The 19,407-nt window shown below is 54.9% G+C and overlaps 1 protein-coding gene across 1 annotated transcript in view; it reads right to left on the bottom strand.

The window, feature by feature from the left end:
• APOLTP (apolipoprotein lipid transfer particle homolog) overlaps nucleotides 1-19,179 on the bottom strand; it is a 140,186-nt gene extending 121,007 nt beyond the window's left edge. The window contains exons 1-9 of the mRNA XM_078439805.2: nucleotides 17,823-19,179; nucleotides 16,531-16,691; nucleotides 13,192-13,262; nucleotides 11,286-11,451; nucleotides 11,074-11,208; nucleotides 10,147-10,327; nucleotides 7,932-8,062; nucleotides 2,407-2,510; nucleotides 159-324 (exon numbers count right to left, since the gene is read on the bottom strand). Coding sequence (XP_078295931.2) covers nucleotides 159-324; nucleotides 2,407-2,510; nucleotides 7,932-8,062; nucleotides 10,147-10,327; nucleotides 11,074-11,208; nucleotides 11,286-11,451; nucleotides 13,192-13,262; nucleotides 16,531-16,691; nucleotides 17,823-17,859 — 1,152 coding nt within the window. The 5' untranslated portion in view covers nucleotides 17,860-19,179. The remainder of the gene's footprint in view (nucleotides 1-158; nucleotides 325-2,406; nucleotides 2,511-7,931; nucleotides 8,063-10,146; nucleotides 10,328-11,073; nucleotides 11,209-11,285; nucleotides 11,452-13,191; nucleotides 13,263-16,530; nucleotides 16,692-17,822) is intronic.
• Between the last annotated feature and the right edge of the window lie 228 nt (nucleotides 19,180-19,407).

Raw genomic sequence — 19,407 nt, 5'->3', positions numbered from 1 at the left:
CACTGCTGAGACTCAAACCCAGATCTCGCTGCTCTGTCCCCACTGGCAGCATGAGGGGCTGGCTCAGAGCCCTGACGAAAGCGGGTCACCTCCTGTGTCCAATCGGTTGCTAAGTCAGGGAGGGATGCCAGGGGGCCGGGTGGGGAGCAGGGGCTCACCAGCAGCGTGTGGACCATGGCATCTGTGGGCTGTGGGATGAAGGCCAGCGACCAGAGCCACGCCTCTATCTCGTCCACCTCTACCTCTCCGGACATGATGAGTTCCTTCATGAGGCCCACACAGGGCTCGGTGCCACAGGAGGGCAGGGCATCCACCAGCGGCTGCCTGGGATCGAGAGAGACAGAGGGATGTCACAGAGGTGGCCCGCACATCCTGAGCGCCTTCGGACTCATCTCGAGGTGGCCTTGGGTCATCCCGGGACGCTCTGAGGCTCCGAGAAGTACGATGGGGACGTGTCTGGGATCACACATCCTGGAAGGGGTCGAGCTGGGCTTGGGACCCAAGCAGCCTGGCTTACAGGGTTCACAAGGATAACAGCAGCCCAGTCCCAACCCTGGCCAGTCCGCCCACCCAGGAAACAGCGGTTTGGGGCCACATTAGAACCGCCCAATGCTCTGCTAAAACCTGCCTCAGTCACCAAGCAGGGGCGAGGACCCCTGGCATCGAACAGGAACCAACAACTGGCAGGTTGCCTCTGATGTTCAGTCCTGGGCCAACATCAGCATTTTTCTTTTCTTTTCTGAGATGGCAGAAAGGTTCTGAAGCTCAGAAAAGGTTTTCAACCTTGATACAATGGTGGCTCTGAGTAGGGACGTGACCAAATGGGAGGCAGATCCCCAGCATCACCGCAGAAACGGGAGGCTCCCAGAGCCGGGGGCCCCACAAGCCAGCCCACGCCTGCCCAGGACCAGACGCCCCACCCCCACCCTCATCATCTGCCTGTCAATAGTCTCTGGCCTCGATCTGCTCATCTCGAAAATGGGAATGCTGATGGACCAGCCCCAACATGGCCCGAGAGTCCTTGGAACACACAGGTCACTTCCTCTGAACGACGTCCTCCCTTTTCTTCCCACCTCTCACCCTCGCACCTCCTCTTTCCGCCATAAATCTGGGCCCTGGGGAACCACACTTGGGCCAGAAGTGAAGGCAACCTCATGGACACAAGAACTCTCTGAAGAGCATCTGTCCTCTCAGAAAGTCCTAGATTTGGGATGGGTCCTCCCGCCTCCTAACATGTACATGGACCGATGAGACCCAGGGTCTTGTAGGAAAATGCAGAGCAGCAGACGGGGGAGGTCACCAGGGAAACGGGTACTTCGTTCCTCCTGAGGACCTGAGGGCCCTTGCCTTGGCCACACAGAATTAAAACACGACTAAGTCAAACATCACTTCTATTCAAGCCCGTAAGTACTAGACGGAGAAGCACAGACCGCCTGGGTTCAAAATCCCAACTCTGCTGTGTGACTCTGGGTCAGTTTCCTAACTGCTCTGTGCCTTGGCTTCCCTGCGCAAACATGAAGTAGGGATTAAAAAAAAAAAAGCCACCTACCCCATGGGGTCCTAGTGAGGGTTCAATGAGAGGATACAGAGAAAGGGTTTCAGGAGGTGCCTCTCCATTAGCTATTAGGCTGTGCCGTCACTGAGACATTTGGTCATGTTGATTTTGCAGGTTTTTTTTTCTTTCATATTTTGGACTGATAACCTTTGTGAGATCTTTTCAAAAAATGTTTTCTATTTATTTTTGAGAGAGAGAGAGACAGAACATGGGCGGGGGAGGGGCAGAGAGAGAGGCAGACACAGGATCTGAAGCAGGCTTTTTGAGATCTTTTTGAAAGGCTGTGAGAAAGTCCCAGATGTCTGGAGCTCAGGAGCTTGGAGAGCAGCAGGACTTGGGGAAGGAGCCCCAGGCTTCCCCAGGACAGCCCGGAGCCCACAGAGTTCCTCAGACACTCGGCGCCTGGGGTCTCTGTTCACCCCTTGCTGGCCCCACATCAGTAGGGTCCAGGGGGTGGGACCCCAGCCCGGCCCGCACCCCCACCCACGGCCAGAAGGGTACCCAAGGCACATTGGAATGCTAATTCCAGCTCTCTGCAAGAGGGTCCCAGTCTGGGGGAGAGAACAATGCCCGTATTTATACTGCCAGGCCCTTCAGATTGAGTCACAAGAAGGGCCCCCCCACCCCTGCCAGCCCGTGGGAACCTCCAGACTCCCCGCTTAATCACCTTCTTGGCAGACATCCCAGAACGAAGGACGAGTCAGTATCACAGGGATGAGACGAGACGAGACGAGATAGCACCATGCAGCCCTCAGAGGGGGGACCCGGGACGGGGCCAAGATGACCCAGCCCCACCAGGACCGCCAGCCAGCTCCCGGGCCGGTACCCCTCCCCCGCAGCAAGGCCCTTACCAGTTGTCCCGGCATTTAAAAGAAGATTGTCTCCAGAGTTCCAGCAGCTCCTCTGGGGAGAGTCCCTGGAGCTCTAATACCAGTGTCAGGAACAGTTCTGCGGCCTGGGAATCAGAGGGGGGAAGCATGAGCGACACCTCCTCCCCTGGCAGCCTCGGGGGGTGGTGGGGGGCACAGGGTCACCTACTCCATTCCCCTGCCTTCAGACAGGACGGCAAAGAAAGTGGGACATGTATTGCTAACTTCCACCTGAAGTGTCCTAAGATCCAAAGAAATGAGGCCACATGTCTGGGCTTCTCTCTCCTAAATTCCTGGCACGCAGCCTGGTCCATTTCTATTCTTTAACTTAACCAGCATTTACTGGGCACCTACTGTGTGCCAGCCACTACACCTAGGGGCTAGGGATAAGCAGGAGGCAGTGGAGGGAACAGACATGATACCTGCCTTTGTGGGCTTTATGCTCTAACAAAAGCTCACTAAATGTTCACGCGACCATGATCTAGGCTGAGTCTCAGCCTCTTTCATAGAGTCGGTGAGATGGCAATCTTTTCTGATATTTTTAATGAAAAAAATATAGAATAAAAAGGCGTATTCAGACCACACACCCCTCAGGTGTCCGGAGATAGGTGATTTGGTCCCGGCTTCCTGCTGGCAGTCCCCACGCCTCCCCCGGGCTTGGCCAAGGCCAGGACCGAGGCTCCCCAACCCACGCCTGGCCAGCCAGGGCTCTGCTGGGGCTGGGACCCACTCGCCCAGCCTCTGGCCTCCCGTGCTGAGTGGCAGGCACCCAGTTCCCGTGCACACAGCTTGGCCGGGCAAGACGCAGGCTGCACAACAGGCCCCTCACTGGCCAGCTCGGCCCACCCACCCCTCCGGACAGCACATCTGGCCCCCGGGGTCCGGACAGCGTTCCTATGATGTGCCTTCTCTTTGTGGAGCTGGAGGCTACCCTGAGCTCTGCCTTTACTTTCTCGTGCCGGACACACAAGCCAGCCCCTTGGGTGGGGCGACTGTCACCACCACGGCAGGCCCTGACTGCTATTGGCCTTCAAGACTGTCAGCCCAGCTCGGGGCAGCCACCCCTGGGGACTCTCAACTCCAGGCCTGCTGCCTGCCTTCTGGATGGGCTCAGCTCGGCATCACCCGAGAGTCTCTGGGCTGAGACACTCACGCTTTGAAGCCCTCCAACAACTGCTGTGCCTGGCTGAGCACCTGGCCACCTGGGGAAGGCCGGGTATCCACCCTGGAGTATGCCGCCTCCTCCGGGGAGGCCTCCGGCCCCGAGTGTGGGCATCACGACTAGCCTTCCAGAGTCAGCCACAGCAGAAAGGATCACAGCACCGCCTCCGGTTCTCCCCTCTAGCAGCGAGACAAGGGAGAAGCCTGTCCGCTACTAAGAAGCACGCACGATCCTAACGCGAACACCACCACGACCACCACCGGTCACTTTGTACGGAGCCTCTGCTGCGTGCCAGGCACCGTTCTAGGTCGCGTGCACGCACCGTCTCATTTGACCCGCGCGCGACAACCTACGGGGAGTGGGTGTCGTTAGCCCCCCCTTAACAGAGAAGATCCGGGACACTCTGAGGGCTTTACTCAGGTGCCGGTGGCCTCACCCCTAAGTGGCAGAGTCGAGCACTGAACCCTGGCCACCTAGCTCCTAAACCCACACTCTTCACCAGTGTCCCCTGCCTGAGGGCATGGGGTGGGGGTGGGCAAACAAACAAGAAAAAAGAAAGCCCGGACTTCTGGCAGCTGCCAAGTCCCATGATGTCAATACTCCTACTGTGGCCCCTTTCCAGCTGCCCGTGTACCCACGTGCTGTCACTGGATGCAGACTGGGAAAAAGCAGCACAGAGGCGCGAGAGCAGGTCATGTCACCACACACGCCTACAGCAGGTGCAAACACCCTGGTCACAGGTGTCAAGGTCACAGGCAGGTAAGTGACGGTTTTGAACACTGATTACCTTTGTTTCTAATGTGACTTTTTTTTTTTCTTGGTGTTTAAGAGCGAGAGAGAACACATGTGCAGGAGGGGCAAAGAGACAGGGAGAGAGAAAGAAGCCCAAGCAGGCTCCACCCTGTCAACGCAGAGCCCAAAACGGAGCTCGATCTCATGAGTCATGAGATCACGACCTGAGCCGAAATCAACGGTCACTCAACTGACTGAGCCACCCAGGTGCCCTTAACATGGACTTATTTCTAACACGATCGTTAATAAGAACGGCTGTGTTTAACAACCGACCTACAGGATTTGGACCATCACCTCTGACATACCATGGTCTACACGGCCCCTAAAACCCTTGGCTGTACACAGTCAGTGTTTAATAAAGGCCCATGACCTGGGCTCCATATTCTTAGAATACCAGAAGGTAACCAAGAGCCGAGCCCTCTGCCTGGAGTCCTCCCTGGCAGTGGGGGTGGGGCTGTGCCACCCTGCCTCACTTCTCACCTCCTCCTGCATCATCTACGGATGCTCCTGGCCATCACAGCCCCCTGCCCCCGACGTCGAAACTCCAGGGCCTCTCTGGCGAGGGTCAGGCCACAGAATTTGCTCTCTATTGAGCAGGAGTCCTGGTTTTGTTTCCCGACTGAAAAAACCAATCTTGTCTCCTGCCCAGCGACAATGGGGACGAGCAAGGGCATCCCAAGCCGAAGCCCACAAGGCTGGTCCCCAGGGCAACCAGGCGGGCCCCCCAGGCCTTCAGGGGGCCCAGGAGCTGCTCCGTGGGCACTGAGGCATCCCTGAAAAGCCACTTTCAGAAACAAGGTCCTCAGCAGCTCCCCGCCAGCCGGGGAGGACCTCCCCAAGGAGAACACTATTTCCTTTCTCGGGCTATAAATACAGAACAGCTGCCCTGTGCCCTCGGGGGCCAGCACTGCCAGTCTCCAGGAAGCGAGACGCAGGCCCCGAGTACGCCTTGCCCTGAGCCACCTCTCCTGGGGAAGGGCCCGACCAGGGAGTCAGAGGGTGCTCTGGGGGCCAGACGAGGGAAGTGGGCCTGTCCTGTGGTTTCCGAGCACTTCCTGAGGGTGAGCCACATGACAGTTAGAACGTAGGCTACAAAGTGGCTGTTCTCGGCGAGGGCGACCATACTCCCCTGGCGCTATGTGGCACCACCTGGGGACACTTCTGTCACAGCTGGGATAGGGGTGAGGCTGGCCTCTGGTGAGCAGAGGCCAGGGATGCTGCTGAACATCCAAGATGCACAGGACAGCCCCTCCCCACTCAAGAACGATCTGGCCCAAGGTGCCAGGAATGTCAAGGTAAGAACCCTGCTGGGGGGACAGGCTGCCTGGGTTGACAGCTGGCCCGGTCACTTCCTAACCAGCTGGTGGCTTGTAGCACCACCTTGCGAGGCAGATGGCTCCTTTCTTTCTGGCTGCTCTCTGGCTCCCACGAAACCCCCAGGGTGAGGCACACGGGATCAGCAAGCTGGAGACTGGCTCCTGGTTCCCCCGTGTGTCTCTGCCATATATACACACATGTACAAAATGTATGTGTGTGTGTGTGTGTGTGTGTGTGTGTTCAATATGCATCCAGTATACACAGATATAACACACGGTCTGTTTATTCAATATATTCTACTCTGTTTCATAGTCAATAAATGTAATCAGTAGGTATAAACGCAGTCTCTACATCCTCAATATATTATAAAAATACCTATTTTCTCAGTGTCCATCTGAATCTGACCCTTCTCCCCTCGTCTCCCAGACCCCCTTCCTGTATGTCCCCCTAAGTTACCACAAGAGCTTCTCGCCTGGGCTCCCTGCATCCCACCTGGCGCTCGGTCTGTTCTCCAGCCTTAGCCACAGGGGGAACGTTAAAATGCACATCAGATCGTGACCTCCCTCCTCTGTACGACACCCTCCAAGGCTCCCCACTACCCCAAGAGAAAGGGATTTGTGAGCTCCACCGAGGGGACCCTCGTCCCCTCTCGTGCTTCCCACTGGGCGCCAGCCACAGGCCCCCACCAACCACCCTGCCACTCAGACTCCCCGAGCAGCTCCTACCCTGGAGTATGTGCTGTGGCTCCCCTCCGCCGCCACGGGCCACCCACATCCACAGCTCTTCCGACCCCTACTCAACGTCACCTCCATCATCACTTAAAATTATACCCCATGCCAGCACCTCTGACCCCCCTTTCCTGCTCTATGTGCCCCCCCCCAGCCCCTAGGGGTCCAGGACATTCAGTTCACAGGTTTGTGGGTGTCCTCACTCATTATCCCAGGTGCGGAGGCAGACAAAGTCTCCCAAATGTCACTGGTGACACCCAGCCCAGAGTGGTGAATGGCAGGGATGGTGGAACAAAGATCGAGATGTGTCTAGAATGTTCCGGAAATTATCCTGACCATGAGGCTCTGCAGGAGGCGGCCCCACCAGTCCTCACCGTCCGGCTCCCACGAGGCTGGGCAGCCAGCTCCCCAAACACGTCCCAAGGGCTCAGACTCCAGACTCTGGTTCTTTCAAGCTCTTTTCAGAGCACTTTCGCCCCTAGATTGTCAAGGGACCACCCCAGGGCTCCACTCCAATGACCTCTGCTTTAGACCCTGGTCCCAAGCAGTCACTCAGCCACATCCCTACTCTGTTCTCTTCCCAGCGCTCATCAACAGCTGAAATCCTCATCACCTGTGGTGGGTACGGCCCCTCTCCCGTCACCCTGGATTTCATGCTACGTAAAAGCCAGGACAGTACCTGTCTCCTCCATTCTAAGGGCCGAGAACAGTGCCCAGTACGTAGTAATAAGCGTCTCATCTTGCTGAACAAACTAAACAGTTCCCCAACTGAGCAAACCGGCCACTTTGGGCCCCGCTGATGGGAACATCATTCCTGGGAACACGGAAGGTTCTTATAGGAAGGCAACGTGGGAGGGCAGCCTCAACACAGGACCCAGACGCGTCGTTTTTCCTTCCCCAGGGACAGCCTGTCCGCCTCTCCTCCTACGTGTGGGTGCGGGGCTCTCAGAACAAGACAGGCAGGGGAAGACACAGCATCACGTATTCCCACAAATCCTGTCATTAGTCACAAAGGAGGGAACCAGCCAGATGTCTCGAGCCTTCTAAATCTCTCTGGGCCGCGAAACCATCTTCTCAAGTCCACTCCTCCACTTTAAACGACCAGCAGTTCCAAGGAAGGCTGAATGGGTTGGGACTCGGTGGGAAGTCTCCAGTGGTCAGATCTGGGTATGGCTAGAGGTCTCCGGCGAGATCTCCAGGATAAGCCAGGTTCAGAAAGTTAGCCCGAGGGCCCAACAGGACTGTCTGGCCGCAGACGGGCAAGTGAAAGAAAGGCCTCCGCTTTGTTCATCTTCTCCCCGCACTGGGCCACAAGGCTCGGCACACACCAGCTCGATTTCTTCCCCTTCTTTTGCTTTTGTAACCGACACAGCTGTGCAGTACACACCCTGCTCAACTGTACGTAGCAGCCCTGATACTAAACACCAAGAAGGATTTGGCAAAAAAAAGAAGAGGGTGTCTCAGGGACCCAGGCCAGACTCTGTCCTAAGGCTGCCAAAGGCACTTACCTCGAAGCTGGTGGTCTGAGCCTGGCACAGCTTCCTTACGGACACGGCCACTGTGACCACCGAAGCCTGAGACTGCGTTTCCTCCCACTCGTACAACAGGCTGCTTGGAGTGACTTCCCCGTCGTTTGGATCTGATATGGGAAGCGCTAGATGGGGAGGACCATACGGGGGGTGGGGGAAGGCCAGATTGAGAAGAAGGCCCCCTGGGAGCCGCCCCCCAACCCTGCCAACACTTCCACATGTTTCCGGCAAAGGGGGTGGGGCAGACAGGCACGAGGAAAATCATGGCCGAGTTGCGGCTACCAGCAAAAGATGGGAAACAACGTTCACACCCATCCCTGAGGGCCAGTCAAACAGGCTACCTCCAAAGCACTCTTGGGAGTGACAGAGAAAACATGCAAAGTCCCTCCGTGCAGAAGATGACTCAGCAATAAAAAGGTCAGACACCCGGTACAAAGTGGAGACACCTTGAAACATTATCGGAAGTGAAAGAGGCCAGCCACGGAAGGTCACATACCGTATGATTCTATCTACATGTTACTCCCAGAATGGGCAAATCCAGAGAGCAGAGAGGTTGTCTGGGGCCAGGGGGATAGAGAATGATGGCAGATGGGTGTGAATTTTAATTTTTTTTTTTAATTTTAAAGAGAGAAAGAGAGAGAGAGAGCACAAGCAGGGGGAAGAATACCTCAAGCAGGCTCCACACTTAGAGCAGAGCCCGACACAGGGCTCAATCCTGAGATCCCACGACCCTGGGATCATGACCTGAGCCAAAATCAAGAGTCAGACACTCAACCAACTGAGCCACGCAGGTGTCCTGGGTGTGAAATTTCTTTTTGGAGTGACGAAAATATTATAGTTAGCTGCCATGATAGACGCACAACTCTGTGACTATACTGGAAGCCACTGAATCGTTCGCTTTAAATGGATTAACTGTGAGGCACCTGGGGGGGCTCAGTCGGTTAAGGGGCTAAGCATCCGACTCCTGATCCCGGCTCAGGTCATGATCGAGCCCCACGTCCGACTCAGCGCACAGCACAGGACCTGCTTGGAATTCTTTCTCTCTCTCCTTCTCTCTCTGCTCCTCCCTGCTCTCAAAATAAATAAATACCTAAAAAAAAAAATAAATGAAGTGTGCAACGTGAATTTTTAAAGTTTTTATATTTAAAAATAAAAAATAAAAATAAAACCACTTCTATCTTAATGAAAGATGAAAAAAAAAAAAAAAAAAAAACCACGGACAGTTCATTCAATTCCGTTGGGGAACATCCAGGTCTTAACATGACTAGATGACCCCTTTGCTGCCTGCATGGTGCCCAAGGCAGAGCTCAGAAGGCAGGGCAGGCTGGGACCCCAGCCAGTGTTCTGTGGAATCAGAGGGGATGCTGGGAAGCTCCAGGACTTCAGTCCCACCTGCCAGGTTCTTGCTCAGGTGGTGCAGTGAGCCTGGGTTCAGAGGCACGAAGGTTACAGAACAGAGCTGGGGGTTCAAGTCCCGGCTCTGTCTCTTGCCCGCTGTGTGACCTCAAACAAGTCCTCTTACCTCTTCGAGGTATAGTTTCTTTATTTGAAAAAGTAACTAACAACAGTACCTTCCCACTGGGGTCATGATAAGAACCAAATGAAACAATCCACATAAAACGCTCAGCACAGCTCCTGGCCCCCAGTAAATCCTTCCCTAAGGTCAGCAATAACAATCATTTTTATTTGATTATTCAGGGAAAGAGCAGTTTTCAACCACCAAAAAATAAGTATCTTTTCCCCTCAGATGCATGCCTTGCTTCTTTCCTTCCGTGCAAAATTCTAGAAGGGAGCCAAGCTCCTCCTTCCGTGCAAAATTCTAGAAGGGAGCCAAGCTCCAGGGAACGCTATGTGTTGGCAGGAACTTTCCAGAAAATCAGGAAACCTGAGTCAGCGTGCCCCCAAAATGCTCAGGTCATCAGATGGAAGGTGGAATTCTCCCACAAAAGCTGAGAACCAGAAGATTCTATCTCCACCCAGGGAAAAGGACAAGACCAAACCTGAGCCATGGGAGCCAGCAGAAACTTCTAGAAAAAGAGACGGACTCCCGTGTCAACAGCCATTTTCAGAAACTGCTCAAGACAGATAGGGTGCCAAACAGGGACAGAGTGATAGAGCCTAGGCCTGCCTGAGCCGCTCTGCCACAGGGGGTCTCAAGTCTGCTCTGAGGGTCCCCACATCCACCCTTGGTCACCTGTGACAGCCGGATCCAAGGACATCTCACGCAGCAGGGTGAGCGAGGAAAGGGTCCGCATGTGCACGGCACTTGCCTTCTCAGAGAGGGGCCCCACGGTGTCCAGCTCCGTGCAGGAGGCCTCCCTCAGTATGCCAGCCTGGAAACTCTGGTGGCAGGTCAGGTGGGACGCCAGGCCGGGCTGCTGGACCATGGGGGTGGGGGAGACAGGCAGGGGCTCAGGCGAGGCCCCGGCTGTGAAGGGGTAAGGTGGGGAACGCTGGGGGCCTCAAAGCCCGACCTCAGCCTCCCCCCAACCTGGGTTGTAGTACCAGCAGCCAGAGCAAAGGCTGACAGAGAGGGAAAGGACAAGGGGGGTTCCCACACAAAGGAACCCCAGGGCAGGTACTAAAACCTCACGTCGAACCTGAGGCTGCCAGATATTAAGACTTTGTACAGGGGCGCCCGAGTGGCTCAGTCTTAGGTTAAGCGTCCAACTATAGGTTTTGGCTCAGGTCATGATCTCACGGTTCATGAGTTCCAGCACCGCATCAGGCTCTGCGCTGACAGCACTTTTCTCCCAGCCCGCCCCTCCCTCCCTCTCTCAAAAGAGATAAACTTAAAAGAAGACTTTGTGTAATTGTTAACATTAACAGTGATCATCTTTCACCCTTACCCAGAAAAGTGCTATTGACAAAACACTTTCTCTGCAGGGAGCTGTGGACAGGATGGGAGGAGAGGAAGTGGGGCCAGGGAGCAGGGGGGAAGGGGGAAGGGCGAAGGGGACGAGATGGGGGTGTGGGGTAGAGGAGTCTGGAGGGAAAGAACTAGGGAGAGGGAATGGAGGGGAATGAGGTGTAGACAGGAAAGGGTGGGGCAAGCTGGGGAGGGAGGAGGGGAAGAAAGGTGGGTCCAGGAGGGCTGGGGGCAGGGGAGGGGAGCACTCACCTCCTCCCCCGGCAGGGCCTGGGAGCGCAGCGAAGAGCGCGCTCTGCGCAGGGAGCAGCGGCCTAAGTCCTTGGTCTTGAGCAGCCAGGCACCGTGTGGCTGGTAAGTGGTAGGACACCTGCCGAGGACGTCCACCTGGGCGAGCGGGACCCCGTCAGCCCCTGCTCCTCCCCTGCCCCCGCCCCCCCCCCAAACCAGGCTCCCGGCCTCACCTCCTCGAGGGTCTGGGGGCCGGAGTCGCCCGGGCGCCCCTGCAGGAGGCTCAGCACCGCGCGCTTCACGTTCAGCACCCAGCGCGGCTCTGCGCTCCGAGGACACAGACGGGCCACGCGGCCTGCGTGCAGGACGAAGCGCAGAGGATAGCGGCCCAGGGCAGTGCTGGGGACCGGTGGGTGCGAGTCAGGAGGAGACCCTCCAAGGCACTGCTGGGGCCACAGTGCCTTTGCCCCTCCTGCTACAGGTCACTCCCCATAGGAAGCCCCTAGGGAACGCCCTCCCCCTCCCCCCTCCCCCCCCCATCTTCCCAAATGACCTTGCTTCCCTCTTCCGCTGGGGTCTCCATCAACTTCTGAACGGACCACAAGAGGCAGCCAACTCTTGGCTCCAAGGTGAGCCCAGCCTTCCTAACGCTTGGACTAAAGCACCCGGGTGCGCCCAGTGTCAAGTAACCAAAAGCTCAACTTCCAAGAGCTTCCTGAATTCCAGAGATTCTCATTTTCCCAGCCCACTGGGAGGGAGCTAATCCGCCAAACCCCGCCAAAAAATCAGAAACTGAGGCTCAGAACCAGAAAGGGACTAGGGCAGCAGCCGGGATTCAAACCAAGGCAGGCTGGCTCCAGGGCCATGGGTCTCAGAAACTTCAGACCCCATCACCATACAGATGAGGACAAGAGGCCCAGAGAGGGGGAGCTACTGGGGGAGGGGCTCACACAGCAAGTCAGGAAAGAGGTGGGAGCAGAATTGAGTCCAGGGCTCATCCCGCCACCCCTCACCTCTGTTCCCCGCCACTCATGCACCTGCCAGGTGGGGGGATGGGGTAGGGGGAGGTGATGGGACCACTCCTGCACCTGCCAAGTGGGGGGATGGGGTGGGAGGAGGTGATGGGCCATGAAGTCCCCACAGTTGTGTGTGGGTGTAGAAGAGAGAGGTGCTTTAAGTCCAGCAGCCAGCCAGCAAAGCAGAACCTTGAGGTCCTTACTTTCACCTCCCCAGGAGGTCACTGTCCCTCTCCAGCTCCAACCGGAGTCAGGGGCCCTCTGGAGGCAGCCCCCTGGGTCTCAGGCCTTGTGCTAGAGAAATACAAATGTTGCCCGCCCCTTCCAGAATAGCAAATGTCAGTCTGGCCTCAAGGAGCTGACAACCAGCCCTGTGACTTAGCATTTCTGATGAGCCCAGGGACAATAGCCCTCACTGCCCCCTCAGAGGAGACCACCCTAAGCCTTTCAGCAGGGACCCATCTGCCCCTGGGCAGCGTCCCCTAACCCTGGACCCCAGCACAAAGGCTTTATTTTTTAACAAATGAATTTGCAATAAAAAAGGAAGAGGAATCTGCAGGGATGGGCTTGTCTTCAGTCTGGCGGCTGGATTGAGCTTTGAGGCCACTGAGGCCACTGTCAGGGAGTCCTGGGAAACAAGCCTGAAAGAGAATTCCAGGCTTGGCCGGGTCACAAAAGGGAGGCTTAGCTCGGGAAGGGAGAGGCCATGGGTGTCCAAGAAAACCCCCATCTCAGCAGAGACAGGGAGGGGAGAGGGGTGGGCTTTAAAGGGTCCCCAGGGTCTCCCAGAAAGTACTCATGGACAATGCCCAGCGGGTGTTTGACAAACACAAATCCTGGACATGTGGAGGGTGATGGACAGGGAAATAGGAGACCAGCTTCTCCCACCAGGTAAGGGAAGGCCAGCTGAGGCTACTTAGACTCACTCAAGTCTCCTATGCCCTAACTCTCAGTCGTTTTCATCAATGGTCTGGCCTGGGCTCTTACCGAGGTCAAAACCTAAGGCGGGGTCACTCTCACTGTTCTTGCAATCTAACTCAGTGCACCTGACACCTGGTAGCTAACAGAAGGGGGTACAGGGCTTGTAGGTGCGGTCCTACCACGAGTAAGGCTAGCGTCTTACCTCAAACTCTCGGAATCCTTCAGAACTGTCACCTTGGACCCCAAGATGGAGGTCACCTGGAAGCCTTGGAGCTAAAGCAGAAAGCACCGTGAGTTGGTGACCTCTCCGGGGATATCCCAGGACCCCACTGGCACCCCCACCCATCGAGCAGTTCTGGGGCCCAGCATGGTAATAAGACCGCCGTGCTGGGAGCCAGGCAGAGAGATCCTTCCCTTGAGGGAAGGTTCTAGCTCCTGGGTGGTAGAGGCCAACTAGCTCCAGGGGATAAAGAGCTGAAATACCCAGAATCTACGGCTCCCTGGTCAATGTCCAGAAAGTTCTCACTGGTTTCTCATTTTGCCTAAAAGGCCCGAGCAGTGTGGGGAAGGGATGTGTATCTATAATATAGTGTATCAACAAAATATGTTAGAATTGCAAAGCCAACCAAGACTTTGCTCACCATGCATTTAAAAAACCTGGATGTCCCAATGCCCCTGTGGATACGTGCATGTGCCCGTGTGTGCACTTATCACAAAAGATGGACTTTCTAAACATGAAAAATAAAATCATCCCTAAAAACTGCCTTCCTCATGTGACTGATGTCACTTTTTACAAAACAGACTACTTTTTAAATTTTTTAATTATTTTTTTTAATGTTTATTTATTTTTGAGAGACAGAGAGAGACAGCATGAGCGGGGAGGGGCAGAGAGAGAGGGAGACACAGAATGTGAAGCAGGCTCCAGGCTCTGAACTGTCAGCGCAGAGCCCGATGAAGGGCTCGAACCCACGAACCACAAGATCACGACCTGAGCCGAGGTTGGACGCTCAGCCGACGCAGTCACCCAGGCGCCCAAAAAACAGACTGTTTTTAGAGCAGTTTTATGTTTATAGCAATACTGAGAAGGTGCAAAGATTTCCCACATACCCCATATATGCCCACACCCACAACCTCCCCCTTTACCCACACCCCGCCAGGGTGGTACATTTGTCACAATACACGAACCCGCATGGAGACATCGTCGTCATCACCCCAAAGCCCAGAGTTTACATCAGGGGTCCCTCTTGGTGTCGTGCATTTTTATGGGTTTGGACAGACCCATCATGACACGTGTCCACCAGGATAGCATTTTACAGGGTCGTTTCACTGTCTGGGGATTTTTTTTTCAAAGTGACTCATCTTCATGTTGACTGAAACCCATTTGCTCTCTCCCCTGAAAACCAGCTCCCCTCCCCCAACAGAGGGTCTGTCGTGCCCCCAGTCACCCAGGCTTGCAATCTGGGGGTGAGATACGGTCCCCCTTGGCACTGAGACGTTGTCCTGGACAATGAATCCCTCAGCCATGTAACTGATAGCATTTGCTTTCTGACCACTTGATTGAAAGCCATCCATTCTAGCTATATTCCGTATGTGCAACTTTTACGTAGAGAAGCAGAACATAGTTTTGTAACAAACTACTGAACTGTACACTTAAAAATGGTTAAAAGGCAAGAATTTAAGTCGGTTAAGCGTCCGACTTCAGCTCAGGTCACGATCCCACAGTCCGTGAGTTCAAGCCCCGCGTCGGGCTCTGTGCTGACAGCTCAGAGCCTGGAGCCTGCTTCAGATTCTGTGTCTCCCTCTCTCTCTGCCCCTCCCTGTTCATGCTCTCTCTCTGTCTCAAAAATAAATAAACGTTAAAAAAAAAAAAAAAAAGAATAGAGGGGCGCCTGGGTGGCTCAGTCTGTTGGGCGTCTGACTTTAGCTCAGGCCATGATCTCACAATTCATGAGTTCGAGACCCAAGTCAGGTTCTGTGCTGACAGCTCAGAGCCCAGAGCCTGCTTCCGATTCTGTGTCTCCCTCTCTCGCTCTCTGCCCCTCCCCCACTTGTTCTTTCTGTCTCAAAAATCAACATTTAAAAAATCACACACACACACACACACACACAAAAAGAATAGACAGAAGGCAGACGCCTGAGAACATCTGAATAATTCCACGGGAGCCAAGTGCAAAGACAGACAAAACTAATCCATGGCATTAGAACTCCGGAAGGCCTCTAGAAAAGTGACCAGGAGGGAGAACGGGGCAGGTGACGGGGGCTGTGTTTCACTTCTTGATCTGGTGGTCACTAGACCTACACGTTCCGTTTGTGAAAACACATTGCTCTGAAGATCCGTTTTCACACCTTTGACACAAAAATGTATGTAACGGATTGCCTCCTGGGCAGCTGTAAAGTTTCCATTTTTTCCCAAACGCCTTTGATAGAAGCCAGTTTTTCTTTTCTGGCCAACATTTGACATTACCAATTTTTTTTTTAAATGCTTAAAGCAAACGAACGAATCTACAGCAGCACACAACGTCCTTTGTGAAAACTGGTCTTACAGAAAACCAACCAACAGCTGCCAGTATTTTGATGGACGTGAGCGGACAACAGACTCCAGATGAAGTTCGGGACCAGAGCGGACATTTTGGGCAGTTGAAGAATTTAGAGGCAGCTCACAGCCACCCCTCGAGAGACCACATCCAGTGGTCTACGTGAAAACATTAAAAAAAAAAAAAAAAAAAAGTTTTGAGAAACGCTTGTGAGCAAGCATTCTGGCCAGTTCAGAAATGCTTCTCAAGCAGGAGATAAGACTTCTGGGAGGGGCGCCTGGGTGGCTCAGTCGGCTGAGCGTCCACCTTCGGCTCAGGGCATGATCTCATGGTCCGTGAGTTCGAGTCCCGCGTTGGGCTCTGGGCTGACAGCTCAGAGCCTGGGGCCTGCTTCAGATTCTATGTCTCCCTCTCTCTCTGCTCCTCCCCTGCTCACGCTCTGTCTCTCCCTCTCTCTCAAAAATAAACATTAAAAAAAAATTTTTTTTTTTTAAAAGACTTCTGGGAAAGCAAAAGGCCGCCATTGATGTGGGGTGGGAGGGTCTGTCCAGGAACCACAGGAGAATCATCAGAAAGCAGACAGGAAAGAAGGAGCAGGCCTTTCCACTTGTGAGACCACGAGGGAGCTTTACCATGTGCCTTTAACCCGAGCCATGGACCCTCAGCTGTGTTTGCTCAGGTTCCCCAGCTTGGACCCTCATTCCTACCAAGGACACAGCTTGCCCCCCAACACCCAATCCCATGGCTTTATTTGCCCCGAGGAATACTTTCCCTTTCCCTCTTTTTTTTTTAACCCCCGCTATTCCCACACAGGGTACCTCCTACAACCAAAATGGCGCCACATTCCGATGTCACCCTCTAGAGTCCTGACCTGATGAACTTGAGATTGTTCAGAAATCTCCTCTCCATTTATGTATAATGGAAAGCCGGGGGAGAGAGGGGGCTGTAACTTCCCCTGGGCCCTCCCCAGCATCCTTGGGATCTCCCGGTTGCCCAAAGACACTCACCCATAAGGCCATCTGGCACGGGCCAAGCACGTCTAGGATGACCAGTCCTCGGAGGCCAAGGCCACTCCCCTCCACCGGGGCCCCCTGCAGGCCAGTACTGGTGTTGGTGGAAAATTGATAGGTGTATCTGGTGCCCACAGGAAGGTGGGGCTCAGCTGACCCTGGAGAGCAGACAGAGGATAGAATGTCACCTTGACAACCCATCAACCTCTGCGACTCAACTCCACCCAGACTATTTAGACGTCTGGGTTCCCACCTCCCTGCCTCCACTGGTCCATGAGCTGCCTGTTCCCGGTGCAGGGCAAGCCCAGCAGACGGCACCCTCCTCTGAGGGTGAAGAATAGCATAAAGACAGGAACAATACGTGTTGAGCAAAGGGTGACCAGCGTTTTCTTACGCTAAGGCCCCCTTCTGACACCTTTATACATCATCTTTGGCCCCTACCCGCCAGATGTGACCACCAGCTGTGCTAACCCAAACTCTCTCTAGACACTGCAAAACACCCTGAGGGGTACAGTCCTGGTTCAGAACCACTGATCTACACTTACGTGAACTCATTTAGGCCTCAACCAACTCTGGGTGGCTCTTCTTTCTCCATTTTACAGAGGTGGAAACTGAGGCTCAGAGAGGTTTACTAACTTACCCAGCGTCACACAGCTGGGATGCCAACCTTGGGAGTTTGAGTCCTCGCCTGTGCCCTTGAGGACGTCATGTGCGTCATGTACACTAGGAGAGGGTTGTCCTGGTTCTTGATGGGAACGGGCCGGGAAGCTGGCCAGCGTCAGGGGACAATGAGGTGGCGGGAAGGGCTGACTTAGGGAGGAGGCGGCTCTATACTTCCCTAACCTCCCATTTAGGCCAGGGGACCAATTGCGAAACCCAGCTAACTATGACACCCCACCCTTCTCTGGGGCTTGTCAGTGAATTAACATTTTCAGGTGCTCAAAGAGCCACACCTCACACTCCAGGACGTTTCTCTCCCTCCAAAGAATTCGCCCTAAAGCTCTCTCATCTACTCCACCCCAAAACGCAAATAGAATCGCCCCGCACAGATGTTTACTCCATCTGGGGACCACAAGGTGTAAGGCCAGAGCCCCAGGCGTGCTGTTTACTCCGCCAACTGCTGATAACCAGATGGCCTTTCCAGAACTGGCCTCTCTCCTCTGCACCGGCTGCTCTGGGAATGGGGACATGTGCTCCGAGGAGGCTGTCCCCACTCACACCAGGCAGCTGGTCCGCTTTGCTCCCACCCCCAGCCCTGCCCGCTCCTGTCTCCGGAGACCCTTGCTCACCTGCACCTGTCTTCAAGCAGGAGGCTGCACAGCTCATCAACACATCTTGAGGTTCTGAAATCACAGATCGGATGAAACAAGGGCAGGGCCAGGAGAAGGCACGGGATGGCCCCACCCACCGGCCACTGACCTACTTGTGTTGGGGGGGGGACGCTTAAGCGTCCGAGGGGACAAGAAGAGATGATGCCAGTACTCCTGTCTGTCAGAGGGCTGGGAATGACCTCCCCACCCCTTATCCAACCTGCTCTCCCCCATCGTGGATGTGGCACCACTGTCCTCATTGCCCGAGCTGGTAACGTGGGAGTCATTTGCGTTCTTACTCTGTTCCTGGTGGCCGTCCCCAAAGCTCTGTCGAGTCTATCAACAAACGCAAGTCTCCCTCCCTCCTCTCCCTGCCCCTGCCTCGTAACTATCCCCCGTGTCCACAACTCCTCGTCCGCAGCTGGAGTTGTCTTAAAAACCAAAATCTGGGGGCACCTGGACAGCTCAGTCGAGCTCAGAGCCCGGAACCTACTTCGGATTCTGTCTCTCCCTCTTCTCTCTGTGCCTCCCCAGCTCACACTCTCTTTCTCTCGCTCTCAAAAATAAAGTGTAGGAAGAACAAAAACCTCAATCTGATCACATCGCTCCTGGTTTAACAGCTCCCAAGTCCCCTCCCCGCCCCCCTCAAGCCACATGCGCTCCTAAGAACATCCTTTACCACAAGGGCTGGCCGCTGTCTGCCCTCTGGCCACTTCTCACCTGGCCCTCACCCTCTGGACGCATGGGTCCTCTTCTTCAGCTTAAGCCCTTCGCACATGCTGTTCCCTCCTCCCTGAACACTCTTCCTCCTGTTCTCCACACCCCAGGCTCCTCCGGGTCTCACCCCAGCAGGGTTCTCCCTGACCACTGTGAACCGACAAAGCCAGACCAGGGGGCTGCAGCAATGAGCGGTGGTCTCCAGAGCCTCCGGAACACCTCCTCCACCCCTCACCACCACGGCCGCCTTCTCAGCAGCAGAAGCCAACCACAGAATGAACAGCACGGGCTCCCGACCTCCTAGCCCCTACCCCAGGCCATGGAGGTCCCTCTGCAGGGAATCCGCCCCCACCTCCTTCTCGGGAAAGGGTCAGCTTCTCTGCCTCACTGGTCCCAGCCCGAGTGCTGCCCACTTTCACCTTCTGTCAACCTTTGTCCTTCCTTCCAGCCACCCCCCTGGATCTTTCCCAGGCACCACCCATCCCGCTCTCCTGGAACAACCTCAGCCAGGAATCCGTCTGCAACCATGTTCAGACAACAGCTTTTCTAGAATACCATTTCCATCCTTAAAACCACCCCCCGGGCCTCGACGGCTAACCATTTCCCATAGGAGCCTGCCTAATCCCTTGAGAGATGAAACATTTCCCCAAGATGGGGCAAAGTGCATTTTACGCCATTTTGTTTAGACCCTTGGAAACAATAGAACGTGAGAGGACATCCCCACCTCCCAAATGTTTTATGTCGTCTCACAAATCGCTTTTCGCACTCAAGTACATTAACACTGGATAAAACCACATTTCAAAGACATTTAGCCCGATGGATTTCCCTTCCCACTTTCCTCCAAGTC

Source organism: Panthera onca, chromosome E3 (genome assembly GCF_046562875.1).
Source record: "Panthera onca isolate mPanOnc1 chromosome E3, mPanOnc1 haplotype 2, whole genome shotgun sequence".
NCBI lineage: Eukaryota > Metazoa > Chordata > Mammalia > Carnivora > Felidae > Panthera > Panthera onca.
This window is presented reverse-complemented; position numbering and strand designations above follow the sequence as displayed.